The 17,308-nt window shown below is 37.0% G+C and overlaps 1 protein-coding gene across 2 annotated transcripts in view; it reads right to left on the reverse strand.

The window, feature by feature from the left end:
• FAM185A (family with sequence similarity 185 member A) overlaps nt 1–17,308 on the reverse strand; it is a 43,571-nt gene that overhangs the window by 9,188 nt on the left and 17,075 nt on the right. For both annotated transcript variants that reach the window (XM_075428372.1, XM_075428371.1), the window contains exons 4-7: nt 17,001–17,139; nt 11,502–11,543; nt 3,194–3,289; nt 822–956 (exon numbers count right to left, since the gene is read on the reverse strand). In XM_075428372.1, coding sequence (XP_075284487.1) covers nt 822–956; nt 3,194–3,289; nt 11,502–11,543; nt 17,001–17,139 — 412 coding nt within the window. The remainder of the gene's footprint in view (nt 1–821; nt 957–3,193; nt 3,290–11,501; nt 11,544–17,000; nt 17,140–17,308) is intronic.

A 17,308-nucleotide genomic window follows, 5' to 3' on the forward strand; every position in this document is an offset into this window, starting at 1 on the left:
AAAAACTCAAAGCCTCACCCAATCTGCTATCATATCAGGTCACACTGACATAACGTGTTCAGAAACAAAGCTGGAGCCTTCAGACACATTACGTTACTGTTCCTTTTGAGCAAACTGAGTAATTGGTAACAGCAACAGCCTTAGCTTCTAGACAGACACGTCCAGAGAGCAGAGAAACACACACCCTGACAATCAATTGTACAACTGTTTTCTAAAGCAGGAAACAGCAAGAACTGGGATTCCCGAGTTCAATTTTAAATGCCTCAAGAAGAATGCTTCCACTAATTGCAAGCATCTTCCCATCTACTCTCTATCCTTCCATGCTCCAGCTTCTTCCGCTTTTCTCCTAGCTATCTCCCACCCATCATTTCTCAGCCTACTCTGCACTGTTTAACATTTATATACGCCATATATCCTTTTTACTTCCTCTCCCACCCAACAGATAGACAGAGAAAACTTTAAATTATATTTTTAACAAACGTTCCCCTGGCAATATTTTATATGTGACTGTCTAAGCCAACAAAGCAACGCGTCAGATTCAGCCCTGGATTACCTCGCAGATTCATTGCAATAATGCTAAGGATGAATCTGGCTCTAGGACTTTTGTTAGAGGAGCAGTTGTTTGCATTCATAAGTCATTTACCAAACAAAATGAAAAAGTCATCTAGTAACATGGGGAGTACAATGGCACCAGCAAACATGTGAACCCAAAACACATGAAACAAGAAGCAGCCAAGAGCAATAAACTCCTAAGGAAACATAGATGCTTTTGACCAAGGCCAGACAGACATTTGTTGGAAGCCAAGATTAGTAAGCCTTACCACTTATAGTTACGCGATCATCTTTGGAAGAACTCTGTGTTTCTTTTAACTGAATCTCTGAGCTCACATCCACTTTTCTTCCAGACAACTGTAAATAGGCTTTGAGAGAGGCAGGCACCTTGACTGTAATAGAACCTGGTATTAATTTAAATGAAAGCCAGTTAGTTTAATACTGAGATCAAAGCATAAACCAGGCAATTATTTGGCTAATTTAAAAAACAGTAACAACAAATGACAACTTGATTAAAGAGCCTTCGGACACAGTAACCTATTTTTTTGTCTCTGAAAGGATAAATGAAGATCTCTTCATTTATCATAACTAGAATACTGTATGTCACATGTAGAAAAAGGTGTCACAGTATTTCCTTGGCAGACATGAAAATTAACAGTGATGTGTAGTGCTAGCAACACCTCTGGGTTGAGGATCCTATTACAGGAATGATCAAGAGAAGCAAATCTAATCAATCTCACAAGTTTTATGACTTTAGTTTCATCTTCTAGTTGCATATTTACATTCCTGAGATCGCATTTGTTGATTCATCCAGCCACTGCATGGCACATTATGGAAGAAGGGCACCCCTGGAATGATGAGACGCTGCTTACATCCTGTTAACACTAGCAATTGTCTTTGCTTTACTGCACAGGGTCAGCTGTTCACACCTTTGAACAGATGCAGCCTCAAAAGTGACTAACCAGTTTAGACTATGTATCATTAAAAATGTAAACTACTAGCAAAACTGCAGCTTTGGTGGCCCAAATAATTCTTCCGTTGTGATTAAAACCATAAATTCTAAGTTCTGCTTCCTCTAAATATGTGCTTCTGTGCATCAGACTGAAGGCAGACGGTGGGCCCCCAACCTGCCCACCTTAGTCACATTTGGAATTACTCAGTCACAGTGTTTGGAAGCTGCACCCTACGCATTAAAACAAAACCTACTAAAATTCAGAATACACTTTCTGTGTGTATCATTTTTGCCCAATTCCAACATTCACTTTAGAAAAACATAAAAAAGTTTCCTTAAATACACCCCAAAAAGCTGAAGCAGAATATGATAACTGATGTTGTAACAACTAAATAGCAGTCAGAAAGCGACCCTAGCTATGCAATTTAAATTCAGCAGAATCACTTGTCTGTGACAGTCCTGATGAACAAAAAAACTATCAATATAACTTAGGCTTAAATTTTGCTGGATATACAAAAGCCTTAGGATAAGAAAGGGAAAAGCTCTTCATCTTTTGGTGCTCCTTAGAGAGTTGCTCAGTAATGTGACTCATAAAATCCAACACACATACAGCTAATTTGTCACAAACAGGACATTTTCTACGCTGCAGCTGTCAGCAGTTACTCTAAATTTACAGGGTAAAAGAAAAAAGAACTTCATCAACTTTGCCTTTGCTAAACTGTGCTGCCAGAAGACATATCAGGCAATGTTCTGAGAATAACATTAAATAGCTTTTATTAAACACACTCCTGTTTCCCAATAATTCAAAGAGAAGTAACTTAGTGTTAAGTGATTCGAAAGATAACTAGGAAATAATATAAAGATAAATTTCTTTGCACCAACGGAACTAGAATAGTTTGAACAGAAGAATGGCACGCAAGTGATTTCAACGCATTTCCTCCATTATTCCCCTTCTGAGTAACTGCTAGGATTTAACAGGGCACAGACATTGTATCACAGACAACCACAGAAGGGTACCAAACACCATGTTCTTTTAAATCACCCAAAGTGTCTGACATGATGTTAAAGTCAAGTACAGAAATGCTGTAGTGGTTTTTTTTTGCAAAACTAGGACTAACGAGATGTATTCGGGGCTTTGTTATTTGCCATTCAGAAGATATGATATTGTAAAACCATAAATCCAACTTCAGGAGTGAGCTTTTAACTAAGAAGTGAAATTCTGGTGAGTAATCAGGAGACAAAAGGAACAATGGTAGGACAAGTCCCCTCATCTTTGTTTTTCTGCCTTCCAATTTCAATGACGGGACATTTCACCAGCAAAAAGAAATGCGAATGTGTGATGGCTGTCACTTTGCACGTACGTATATCAGCACCATGGCATAAACTGTGCTATAGACAAAGGAAGATTGCAACCTAAGTCAATTCTGCAGAACTCTGCTGGGTAGATTGCCAGGAAAAAAGCATTGAAAACTTAAAAAAAAAACCAAAACATTTTTTTAAAGTATCATTGTCCCTTGCAGAGTTTAGGGTATTATAAGTATTTATACACATTTTCTAATAATGAGGTAAACCAGAATGTAGATAACCAACAATCCCAAACTCATTTTTTCCAGACAGATAAGCAAAAACCCCTTACCCCTTTTTCTCTCACATCATAAGCTGCCACAGAAAATATTCTGGTTTGCTAACCTTTCTGAGATTTCAGATCCACTTTTCTTAATTGACTGACATAAACATCTATTGCCCCATGATGTGTAGAAGCTTTTAGACTTCCATCTGATGAATCTAAAAAAAAAAAAAAAAGAAAATAAAAGAACTTGTGTATCATTCATGCTTTTCAAATGAAAATTTGCTAGAATCTTTCTTTGTATTTGAACTGATTTTGTCAATTCCATGTTTGAGAAATATATTTATTTACTCAATGGCAGACTTCTCTTAGAAAAACACGCTTCTGAACAAAACTCATCTCCCCAGTCCAGAATTACAGCACACGCTGGTCCCAAAGCCATGGCCCTGCAGCTGTTACTGGACTTGTAGCATCTACAATACTCCCCTCTTTCCACAAGGATGGATTCATCTTCATGCGAATATCAAGCACGAAGTCAGAACACTAAGATGTATTTTAGTTTCCATAAGAGCTCATTTGCTGAGACTCTGCACAGAGAGACCTTTACCCAGGAAAGCCACCCCATGCAAACAACACGCGGTTGTGCATTGTAACACGTTGTTACACAGAACTGTGTATCAGGCTGTGTAAAGTCTGACTCACTACATCTGAATTTCAAACAAACGATTGAGATAACTATTGCACTTTAATATACATAGTAAAACAGCATTCGTTCTTTGCCCTGGAATGGAGACCCCTACCTTTTCCTCTATACCTAATTAGCTGAAATTTATGGTAACAAAGCTTTCTAAATAAATCTTTTTACAAATAGAAAGCCTTTAAGAAGCCTTAATTACATACTTGAGAAGTAGTCTTTAATTACTTGCAATGTATTCTAGTTTTAAATACACAAGTTTCCACAACATTACAGCAAAGTCCTAACAAGTTAAATTTTGAACTACTGAACAGACCTATAGCTGATAAAAATTGCAAAGAAATTATGAAGCAACTCTGGAGAAGCTTAAAAAATTTACACAAGAGCAAAAGGCAGTCAGTGAAACATCTTTTTAGATACACTGATAGAAATTAAAGTATTTGCAAGAAATCTTGAAATACTGATAGAGACTGTTTTTCTTAGTTTCTGGATGTGCGTAGAAAAAGAAACACAGTCAAGCTCTCAGAACTAGCTAAAATAACAAAATCAAACCTGAATGAAACTTCCCATTCTAAAAAGTAAAAACATTCACAAGAGAATGAAGTTGATTAATCATGACAAGGATGTCTAGCATTAATGCCTTAAGCTTGCTGTACAGTTTCAGCTCTAAACACACTCATCTGGAGCTTTTCTGATGCCAGATCTCAAGCACACATGTGGAAGATCAGTGTATTACACACAAAAGTAAAAACATAGAAAGGCATTATTACCCCACCGCTAAAACTGATTTCTTTGGGGGGGAAAGTAATTAAAAAAAAAAGTAGCCAATCCATAAAAAAAGTAGCCAATCCATATTTAGTCATCTGAGAATCTGAGAGTCTCTCTGACTAACAAGAAACCAATAATGACTAGAACTGGATGGGAATGTTTTTCCCATCTCAGTAGACTGTGTTACAGATGCTCTGTTCCAAATCTGAAGGAAAAAAATTAACTCTTCATTAACTGAAATGAATGAACTGGGAAAAAAGTTTTGCTTGTGTAAGCCACAATGAAACATTTTATTGATAACTAAAAAATGTTTGTAAGTTTGAAAGTCACTGAAACAGAAAAGTTTTATATGAATCAATCTTTTTAATGAAAATTTTTTGTAGCAATAAATCAACATTCAAGACAGAGAGTTCCTTTCTAGATTTTCAATTTTATATATACACCTAAATATATAAAAGAATTCCAGCATTGTGAAAGGCTGGATTCTGTTTGCAGAAGGCATAAACAGAATAATGGATGCAGGAAGAGGGCAGCAGGCATAGGTTCACCAAGGCACAGATTTACCTTGAAAGTAAAAAACCAAACCAAACCAAACGCCGATTTGAGGGAAAGTGGAACACTGTTTTGGGAGGATGACTTGCCAGATTTTGACTCCTAGAGTACACCACTGAACAGCAAGTTTCTTATGGAAGAAGAAAATACAGCAAAGTTTAAAAAACACCAAGAACCTCAGCAGCATTAACCAAATGCTAAAGCTGACATTACAATACCTGTTTAGATTTGATCTATGGAAATCACATGAAATATATTTTATGGAAACAACTGCATATGATTTATGGAAATAATTTTATGGATATGATATTAAATACACATGCTTCAATACAAGTAAGAATGCCAAGAGACTTAAAGTTGTTCATCACTTCTGCAAAGTCTATTAGAAGACATTTTGTGTCTCTAGAACTCTATACCAATGAGAACGGGGAAAAAACAGAAAATAGATTAAAAACAGCAAAGGTGAGATTATATAACGAAAAAGCCCAAATTTAAATAAAGAAATATTTCAATAAGAAAAATTACCCTATATTGAGTAACACAATCTGGTAGGACAAAATACCTAACTGCAATAATAATGGAGACAATACATATTGTACAGTTATGACAGAATACAACTATGGCAATTTATTTTTAAATACACACCCAGTGTCAGCTGAGATCTACGTGAACAACTGAAGGTAAAACCAAGAAATAGTGTGTAATTTGAATTCAGAGTTTGCTAAGGACTGACAACTCAAGGGGAAATACAAGGATGAATTGTTCTACTGGAAATAACAGATGGTCCCTCTTGAGCAACTTCAGTCATTTAAGAATTTAGTAGTACAGGGAAAAAAAAAAAAAGGAAAATAAAACACAAAATCAGCAGTGAAGCAAGATGTCCTTGACAAAGTTTTTGTTAAGCTTTATGAAAAGTAAGTACAGCTTGAAGAATAAGACCTAAAGTCACAACTTGGGAAAGACTACACAACTGAACATCACTGAAAGGCCCACAAAGGTGACAAAACTGAAACATCATTCGCAACATTTAGTATCTCTTCTTCCTTCATTTTATAAAGCCAAGTACTGAAGAAAATACTCAACATAAGCGATCGTTCCTTAAATCTAAGAAAAAACATATTTACTTTTCCTAATAGCACATAATGACTTAGCTTGCTCATGTTAAAATCAGTGACAAAACTGATTTCATTAGAAAAACGCAAAATATTTGTTAGGATTTGGTTAAAGATAGGAGAAAGTGTAAGAGTCTAACGTATCTGAAGCGTGATGAAGCTTTAATTCCTATTTAACTGTCTATCTACTATCATTTGTTGATAACAACTAGACAATTTTCCTGGTTCAGTTCATTGCTCTAAAACTGTCACACAAAAAAACATTATGAGAAACTGAAATGCATACATTAAATACACTAATTGCACATACTACTATAAAAATCATTGGCAGGCCTTTACCATCCAGACCTGGCAAAACAAATGATGTAACACAGAAAGCAAAGAAATCTCTCATAAAAACTATTCCTTTGCTAACTAAATCATCCAGATTATCCTTTCACCTCTAAATGATCTATTTTCTACCTCGATTTTAATGTTGTATCCATTGGTTTTATAGGCCATAGTCTCTTATTCTGTTTCCAAAAAAATCATTATATGCCTCAATCCTGCATCATAGCAAAGTGTGCCAAGTACAATTTCACCTTGATAGGCCTCTGACCTACTGTACATCAAATGGGATCTTCCCCTCTGAGTATCTACCCACGCTGTCCACATCTATGTGTCTTCTTCTACAGACTACATCATACTATGCTAATCATATCTGTGAACCAATTAGCTATAGGTCTCTACTATTTTAAAAGACACTAATGGGGTGGAAACAACTTCTGAAAAGATATGGGCATCTAGTTAGGAACATGATGGTCAATAACATGAAATCCCCACAAAATCTCCTGTGGAAGTTTCAATAAACTATGTGAAACTGCTCATCTGTGAGCCTCGAGATGGAGGTCAGTAACTAGCAGTGAACTCCAGGGTCAATACTGGGTCCAGTCCTGTTTAACATCTTCATTAATGGAGGAGTGTATCCTCAGCAACTTGCTGACGACACCCAGCTGGGAAGAGCGGCTGATACACCAGAAGGTCATGCTGTTATCCAGAGGGAACAGGACAGGCTGGAGAAATGGGCTGGCAGGCACCCCATGGGCCCCACAATTTAAGAAGGATGTGAAGGTCCTTGAATGTATCCAGAGGAGGGCAACAAAGCTGGCGAAAGGGCTGTAAGGAATGTCCTCTGAGGAGCAGCTAAGGAGTGTGGGCTTGTCTAGCTTGAAGAGCAGGAGTCTGAGTGGTGACCTTGCTGCTCTCTACAGCTTCTTGAGGAGGGGAAGCAGAAAGGAAAGTACTGAGCTCTTCGCCCTGATACTCAGTGCTAGAACGCGTGGGAATGGTTCAAAACTGCACCAGGGGAATTTCAGACTGGACACTGGGAAGCACTTCTTTACAGAGACGGTGGCCAAACACTGGAACAAGCTTCCTAGAGAGGTGGTCAATGCCCCAAGCCTGTCAGTGTTTAAGAGGCATTTGGACAATGCCCTTAATTAACATGCTTTGACTTTTGGTCAGCCCTAAAGTTGTGAGGTAGTTGCACTAGATCATCATTGCAGGGCCCTTCCAACTGAAATATTCTATTCTAAGAGTAAAAAACCACATGAAATATTGCTCCAAATACAATATAAACTTAAGTACTACTGCAACAACACCCAGAATCTTCAGCACTGTGATGTGAGATGCTATAAAATACACATGATGTAACATCACCAAAATTGTTTATTGGTAATAGAACATGTACAGAAGTAAAACATTTTATTCTTCTAAGCTGCAAGGAAAACACTATTGTTCCTAGGCAGCAGCTACTTTTTCTGTACGCTCCAATTTTTGGAAGTAGTTTCTCCAGGACATCAGCTCTGTCCAGAATGCTATATAATCTACATTCAAATGGACACAAAGAGAGGGGAGGGGAACATGGAAACAAAGACTGATGATAAAACCAAGTAGTAACTCAGTAGATATTAACTCACAGTGGACTTTTTTTTTTTAACTTTCATTTTTCATAACCTGACACTTGAGGGATAAGAAAAAGCAGCTGATTCCAACCTACCTAGAGAGCAGCACCTTTAGTATAGGACGATGTGGAAGAAAGCATGGGAAAAATAGGGAAAAAAACTACAGTTCTGTCATCAGAACACAGAAGGTGGTCAAGATCTGAGATACAAGGTTGGAAGATGAAGGAAAGTGAGAGCCAGAATGTTAACATACTTCCAGCAGATAGCAAAGACCAGATCAGCAGAACTAATCGCTATTAAGAGACAAGGGTGTGTATGGATTATTTTTTTTTTTAAAGTACTTAAACGCTGTACTTTATGAAGTATGGTAAATGCCTTTAATGGAACTCAGAAATGAGATTTTTAATTTTAAAATTCCCTAGATCACATCTTAAAAACTGAACCCTCAAGACAAAAAACTCACAGATGCAGCATTACTTCTAAATACACCAAGTTAATTATTGGTTTTTTTCCAGTTATCCAAACCTGTCTTAAATACTGTAATTGTTTTCTATAATTGAGTCCCTTCTTAAAATAAAACTTTGTTTTTTGTCTCAGTACTAGGGAATTGCCTTGTGATAACACTCATCACAATGGAGGATCTTGGACACCTCAGTTCACTTTCATCTCTGGACCATACACAAATTTATGTTTTTGAGAAAGTTGAAATGTACTTAATTGTTAGGTTTCAGTTGATTTAAGACAGTGAGCATCACAGCAAGTCACCAAACACTTTAGGTCATCTAGTGTGGGTTAATGAAGAAAGAAATTAGCAGAATAAGGCAAACTGGCACTGACTTATTTAAAAAAATACAAATTAGTTTCTTCAATCTCAGTGTACAGTTTTCCTTGCCAGAATAAGTCCCTGCTGCCCATAAGCTGGTTAAAGCTGGTTCCTCCCATCTGAAACAAAACAACCACGGTAAGATTTATCATTTCTGACTACACCAAACATAGAAGATTCATTTCTTCAATGCATAACTGGATTAAACTTTAGTAATCCCGTAAGGAAAAACAATCTTTTTTCTGAGCTGGTAGGGGAAAATTTGGCTTCGTAGCAGATAATATATCATCAGACCATACCCATTAACACTGAGAAATCAGCAAATTCTAGCAGGACTGAAGATGAGCAAGCAGTGTGCTCTGGCAGAAAAGAAGTCCAACAGTATCCTTGACAGTACAAACTGGAGCATGGCCAGTGTATCAAGGGAAGGGATTATTCCCCTCTACTCAACACTTACTAGACCATGACTAGAATAAAGCATACACTGTTGGAGCTTCAAAGAAAAGGGAGACATCAATAAACTGGAGTGAATTTGGCAGAGAAACACCGAGATAGTCAGGGTGCAGAGTACCTTCCCCATCAGCAGAGCCCGGGGGATGAGGGCTTGCTCAGCATGGAGAACAGACTGCTTCAGGACCTGAAAGCAGCCCCCTAGTATCTGTAAGGTGGTGATCAAGAAGACAAAGCCATGCTCCTCAAAGTGGCGCATGACGAGAGTATGATGAGTTTCAGTCTGGACAGAAGGAAAATCGTTTTCACCCTGAGGACAGTCAAGCAGTGGAACAGTTTGCCCGGAGGGCCTGTACAGTCTGCATCCTTGGAGGTTTTCAAGACCACAGGATAATGCCCTGAGCAGCCCCACAGCTGACATGGCTTTGAGCAGTTGGTTGGAGACTAGAGGCTGCTTGAGCAGGGGGGCTGGACAAGACAACCAGCAGAAGTCCCTTCCAACATCAACCATTCTATGATTCTGCAACTTCCCGAGGTCTCTTCCAACCTGAGTTTTCCTACAAATTTACTGAATAAAATTTTAAAAGATTAAGCTAGTTCTAAAAACAAAGTATTCCATTACTTTTTGTAAGATAATTCAGACTTCTAATGACTATTTTAAGTAAAAATCGGTCTGGTTGTTTTAAATTAAGAAATCATTCAAAACCCATAGAACACTTGTTAGAAGTAGGAAGCTTCTAGTACAGGGTTGGAAAACAACTTGTCAGTGACTAACAAAGCTCACAGTATAGGAAAAAAAAAAGGAATAATCCCTACTTTCATATTTTAACAATGTCAGTGTGAAACACTTCCATATGCCAGATGCTTAAATTCAGACTGAATTTTGGATAGTCTTCAAAAATAGTTTGTTTACAAAAAAGTAATAACAAAATAAAAAACAAAATTTAACAAAACTATTCTATAAGTAATAAAAAAGTAAAAAATGAAGGAAAGAGACAATAGCATTGGTTTCCTGTTTTAATGCAGAATTATCCAAAAATAAGAAACTGTCAATACAGTCACTTCTTTCCCAAAAATATTTTAAAAAAAATTCAGCACTCTCAACTCCAGTTTGACTTGTAAATAAATACCTCAAAGGCAAAGAACACATCCCCAAAAATCTAGAGATGAGGGCACTTTTTCAGTTCACTGACAAAATCCTGCCTCCAGTGGAATAACGAATGAAAACCCAGCCAAGGAAGTTCGAAGATCTGAGTTGTTCTTCCTATTTCTGTCAGCAAATCCCTGTCAGGCCTCTGGCAACCCAACAAGCTGTTTTGTGGCATAAATTTCTCATACACAAAAACCTTTCACTTAAAACTTTACATTTTCTTTCTCAAGTTTTTCGAGTTGAACCACTGGATCTTAAAAGTCTTTTGACTGTGGAAAATGTCATAAAAAATCTAAAGAATGCTTGATGCTCGTTAGGAAAAGATTAAGTCTAACTAGTGCTTTCAGAATTAAAATCTGAAAAATAAAGTTTATTCAACTGTAAGATGTGTCTTAATGTTTAAGCTGAACTTGGTTAATTAAGGAAAATGATCATCATCTGCTGATGGAAAAGCTACCTCCTGTGTCAAGAAAGCCTTTACTTAAACACTTTTCATACTCTACGAGTTTATTTAACAGAAGGAAAAACAGACTAGAGAGCTTAATTTAATTCTGTGGTTTAATGACTAACTCATAAGAATGTGTATTGCATTCATTTTCCAGGAATGTTAATACAGATCGCTTAGAAACATAAGAAGAGTTGTAACAGTACAGCTCGTCCCTGAACACCTAGACTCAGTCTAACTCGTGCAAAGCCCAGTGGGTTTTGTGGTATCAAAAATTAGACAGTGCCTTGCCCAGCTGCAAAAGGCTGACAGGCAGGTTTGGAAAGGATCTCCTTCAGCTACACAGCTATCAGTGCTACTCCTGAAAAGAAAAGAGGGCAGAGATATCTGTGAGGAATCACCTCCTTTTCACTTTTCCTGTGAATATTTAGCTTTCAGAAAGGAGAAGGGAAGAGTCAGAAAAGAGGTATCTCGGAGATAAAGTAGAACCTACCTACTGTGATACTCCCTGTTTTGGTCTGAAGGCTGGTGTCACCTATTCAGAAAAGAAAAAGGGAAAAAAATGTTAAAGGCATATTATTTAACTGGTGTCTGAAATCACAACAAAGGCTAAAGTAATGTGATCATATACAAGGGCATTATAATTGTAGCAGTGTATCTAATTTGCACATTAAAGCAAAATAGCATAAACCAGCTGTATTGCTAGAATGTTATTGCTTTATGAACAAAAAATCTCAGCACATGTGGGTAACAATGAAGTGATTCCAGACAAGAAAAACACTCCAAGTAAGGCCTAAAGACACAGGCTGGATGTGAGGGAGAAAAAAGCAGAGAGGCATTGTGAGGCTAAAGCACAATATTTTCTTATTTTATTTTAGGCCATTTTTTTTTTAACTGCTTTGATGCCTGCAATGGCACTATGGATGATTTAAGTAGTTTAATAGGATGAGTAACATAAACAGTTTCTATTTTCCTCTTTTATATATGTACATACATGCCCAGCCCCACCAGAGGGGATTTTTTGCTTTATTCTCAGAGGCTACTTCCTGGACTCACTGAACATTACCTACTCCCACTAAACTTATTCTGTGCATGACAACCCCTTGCCAATGCTCTTCATTGACTTCAGTGAGATCTGAGCGTGTTGGACAAACCGGAGAACATCAAACAAAAGAGCATATAAGGCATAAAATGTAGAATGGTCTCCTGAACTTGCATTACTTTGAACAGGCACTGGTGTTTTAGCCTTAAAATTTCAAAATACATACTCTTCCCCTTTACCTAGGGCATCAAGAGAATCTGGAAGGAGAACAGAAGCGCCATCTATACTACTAACAGTCTAACAAAGTTGGTAGAATGTTCCATAGCTCCATGTATGTTACACATGTGTAACTGTCTCACAAAAAATGCTTTAGATTCAAAAACTAAACCACAACATGTCATTCCTGCCACTCCTTTATCCCCCCCGGAGGATAACAGATCGAAAAATAAGGCTGATCACAGTAATGGAGTCCAATTTAGTAATACACAGTATGCCCAACAACTGTCAGCTCTTTTGGAAGAGGCCTTTAAAAATTGCGAATGGATCAAGTTCTGCTCCCATCTTCTGTAATTACACAGAACTAAACAATTATTAGGGTAGAATGCATTCCACTGTATATGACCTGTAGTGTTTTTCTTAGTGGTCCATGTGCTGACCGCTAGAAAAGCAGCCTATCATCAATAGTCTGAAATATAACATTTCAAGCACATACTGTACAAAATACTTAGGGGTTCTGAAAATCAGAGTCGAAACAAAACCCATATTTCAGTGAACTTGAAAGACGTTTGGCTTTACTGTTTTCTGTTTTTAAAAGGCACACAATAATTATTCCACCCTTTTCCCCTTTTTTATCATGACTACAACTTATTTTTGTACAACCTGCAAAACAGCCTAGGGTTTTGTCAGCTAGCAACTCGCATGGAGCTGAAGCTAGTCTGAATATAGCCCCTGGGACTTGCGGATTTGCTGGTCTGTTCTTTGTTTTTCTGGGTTTTTTGTCTTCTGTTTTGATAAGCAGGTCCTTGGAAAATTAATAATAAACATGTAGAAATCAAACTTGTATTAACCACAAACTCATATGGCAGATACGACTAATGTTGCGTAATGTAAACATATTAGTGCGATAGGCTCACTGCAAACATTTAGCTAGAACAAAAGTTGCTTTTCAAGCAGATGGGAATGTCCTGCTGTGTTGTGACCGGCACTGTCTACAGACAGTGCACAGAAGTGTACTTTTGGTCGTGTACATTGTTCCATGCAGGCCAAACACTTAAGAGTTTTTAAGCTAGCCGAGTACTTTTTGGATACGTCAAGGGCAGAGGGAAAGGCCTGACTAGAGGTAATCACTGGTTTGATTATTACATCCAACTGACTTCAGCACGGTAGTGCAATATTACAAAGTCCAAAATACACTAGTCTTAACAGAATATTGATCACAGTGGCTTAGTGTTTCTTTTTTTTATTGTTTCTGAAGAAGTATTTACCTTTTCTATCACGTACAAGCTTTGCTTCTCAATAAACATTATAAAACTTCAAACTACAGTATTGCAAGTCAGGACAAGCATAGGACCAAGGGCAAAAGCCATCTTTTGGGATATAAATAAAGGGATCACTTTACATTGTATTTCCATTCTTTCAATTTGTTTTGAAGGCTTTCAAGGTGGCAGGGTTATTGTGACACACAGAAAAAGCAAATAAATCACAATGCAGCTTTTTACCAGTTTGACTTTTGTATTTTGAATTTGCATCAGACAAAGTAAGATATGCCTAAAAAGGAATGAAGATAAAATTAATTTATACAATCCCACTTTATATACAGTGAAATCCAGAAACATACCTGAAATTTACAGAACTTACTTTGGTATATCAGATCCTTTTCAGAAGGGATTATGAACTGCCAAGCACCAGCATTATATCATACTACCTTCAAAACACCGCAGATTTTCTACTTTCTCTTATTCAGGTCACTGACAGGATAAGACAGCTATATGTTCACCTTTCCCTATATACTAATTAGCATGTAAATATATAAAGTAACTTCAATAACCATGTTTTCCAGTGTGACACTTTCCAATAATGAAATAGTTACTAGACTACGACAGAAGAAAAGGTCGAAAGCAAATATAAAGTCCTGCACATGAGACGAATCAACCCTGTAAAGCAGTAACAGTTGAGTGCTGACTGCAAAGAAGCTTTGTAGGTAAGGACCTGGGCATCCTGACAGACACCAACTTCAGCATGAGTCAGGGAGGAAGGCCAACTGCATACTGAGTTGTATGACTAAGAGCATAGCCAGCAGGTAAAGCCCTCTTGTAAGCTTGCATTTGGAATATTGTGTCCAATTTTGGGATTCCCAGTCAAGACAGACACTGATGTACTGAAGTGAGGCCAGAGGGTACTGAGAAGATCAGGGGCCCAGAGCACACTACAGCTGCTCAGAGACTTGAGTTTGTTTTGCTTTGCTTTAAAAGCAGAAGGCTGAGGAGGAATCTTCTTGTGGTCTTCAGCTACCTAATGGGAGGGTATAGAGAAAAGAGACAGACTCTTCTCACAGTGATGTAGCAAGAAGAAAGGATAATACAAGTTGCCCTAATGGAAATTATGATTAAAAAAAAGGGAAACTTTTTTCCCCACCAGAAGGATAATTCATGACTGGAACAAGTCGCCCAGAAAGGTCATGCAATCTCTGTCCCTGAGAATATTCAAAGCTCAGCCAGACAAGGCCATAAGCAAGTTTGCTTTAGTTTGGACTACATGTCAAATTACTTTCTAACTTGAACTATTTTGTGGATAAGAAATTAATAATTAATGCAACTCAACCCAAGACTTCAGTACAGTTGCAAAGAAGGGTTTCCTTTTCTCCTATGTGCCCCTCTGGAGAAGTTTCAGTGCAACGTTATAACCCCTTGGATAAAGTAGCACATTTCTCAGTCTCAGAGCTGTTGCTCTTTTGTTTGTCAAGGGTCAAATCAAAAGCTCAATGGCACCTGACATCTCCAATGCCTCTTACAGAAGCTGGTGAAAATGACTCAAAACCAATTTCTTCAAAATAACACATTATTAATTTTCCGTAAGAGTACAAAGCATGCAAAAGAGCAATTACGAAAGCTTGGACACTGACAGCATTGGAATTGCACAGCCCAAGATTCAGCTACAAAATGGGTTTCAGGCAGGTTTGTAAAGTTTGTCTTGCCTGGACTTCAAAGTTCTCAGTGCAAAAGCAATGACGTCTAGCTCAGTTTTGTGCACAGATGTGCTGATTTTATGCCAACTATAATATCAGCATACAGTCAGCTATAGGGAAACAGTGGGATTAACTGCGCAAGAAACAATCTGTCCAAGTGTTTACAAACAATACTACTAAAATTGAGCTACCTCAGGAGCAAAGACAAGAAGTGAAAGTGACCATTTTTTTCTAACATAAAACTATAATAGGAGTTTATCTTTTCCACTAATACACATGTGTTTTTTTGTGTGTATATATATATATGCAATGTAATAATTTAAAAGACTTTAAAAGTATTTGCTCTTACTATTAAAACATGATTGAGGAGCATGATGTTTTGCAAAAAATATTTTTCTGAAAAAACAGACAAGAAATACCAAGCAAATGCAATTGTTTTTAAATGCAATTGTTTTTAAAAGAAACAGCTAAAATAACGTGAGGTGTTCCAGACACATTTAGCAGAGAGCTCATGAAAATAATCTTGAAGTAACGTAATAAATGTCTGTATAATTTGGATACAATTCTATTTGTTTTCACATTGTTCTTCAGCTAAATGACAATGAGGCATTACAAAGGAAGTCACTAGCTACAGCAGTTATAATTTCATTTTTGTAGCAAGAAAACAAAATAAAATTTTTGGATGTGCAGTGGCATGAACACGCTCACAAACTGATCATTTCACAGTATCATTATATCGGTTTGAAGTTAGAAAAAACAAAAAGCTTATCAGACAGAAATACCAATAACAATACAGTCTATATGTTAGAAAAATACAGTAACAACAAGAAGAGAAAAAAATCTTATTTCTTCCTATTCACGCTGAAGTGAACTTTACCTAATAGGTTTAGAAACTATTCTTAAACTCACTATAAATGGACAAAGGAGTTCCTCCTTTAAGGAAGAAACAGAAGTCATTTCTTGAGCAAGATGACAACACAAAATTGCTAAGAAATTGTATCAAGTTGTTTATACAGCATATAGCTGGAAATTTGGAACTCTGACTGACTTAAGTAATCTTCACTCTTCGTACATCCTCCAGTTTGTTTAACTTCATGTTAAATCACCACAAACGCATTACAGCACAGTCAGAATTCAGTGGGAATTGTGTTAAATTAGAAAACCACACCAGATTCCAACCTTGACGGCTGTTTATATACAAGACACTCAAGTTGATGAATTTTAGTTCTAGATGAAGGACATTAAAGTGTAGATAGACTAGTGACTTTTTTTTTCCCCCCCAAAAAACAGAAACTGTCACCAGTCTATTAGTATAGGGTGCCAGCACACACACAGACTATTTCTGCTAAAAACTTCCAAATTGTGGTCCAAGTTCGACCACAGTTCTTCATAGATACTGTAAGAGTTACTTAAAATAATGGATAGAGAGAGGGGAAGAAGCCTCTTTACTACTTTTAGCATAAATTTTTATTGCTGAATTTTAAAATATTTTCACATCCTTAGTATGTGTGATATTTCTTTCCTATAATATATGCTTTTTGCTATTTCACAAGTGTGCTTATAAAATTGTTTTTAAAAATAAACACAGTATGCTATATGGTAAGTTAATTCTCATTAATTCAGTCACTAACAAATACAGAATTGTTTTCTTCACATGCTGTGCACACTTGGTTTACTGACAGTCTATAGCATTACTCCATTTGTTACTGTGAACATTACGAATACCTCCAAAGCAGCTAAATTTGTGACAAGTAATTCTTTCTTACCATGAATGCTTCCCAGTAGAATATCACCAGCCACTGAAGACAGAGATGATGATTCTGCATAGAGATACTTAGTTTTCAGCAGCCCATCTTCAGTAGATATGTTGATGGATGTCCCCTGCAGCTTCTCTATATTCACGCTCTAAGAGAAATAAACTTAAATAAACATAATGGAAAACTTGTCATTACAGTTTGAAAAGACAGAGGGAAGTAACACTATTAAGAGGCAAAACAAATGGAAGGCAGTTGTTGGTGCAGAACAAATGGAATCAAGTTCTTAGTCAAAACCTGCAGAAAACAAAAAAAACACC

The sequence above is a fragment of the Opisthocomus hoazin genome, chromosome 8 (genome assembly GCF_030867145.1).
Source record: "Opisthocomus hoazin isolate bOpiHoa1 chromosome 8, bOpiHoa1.hap1, whole genome shotgun sequence".
NCBI lineage: Eukaryota > Metazoa > Chordata > Aves > Opisthocomiformes > Opisthocomidae > Opisthocomus > Opisthocomus hoazin.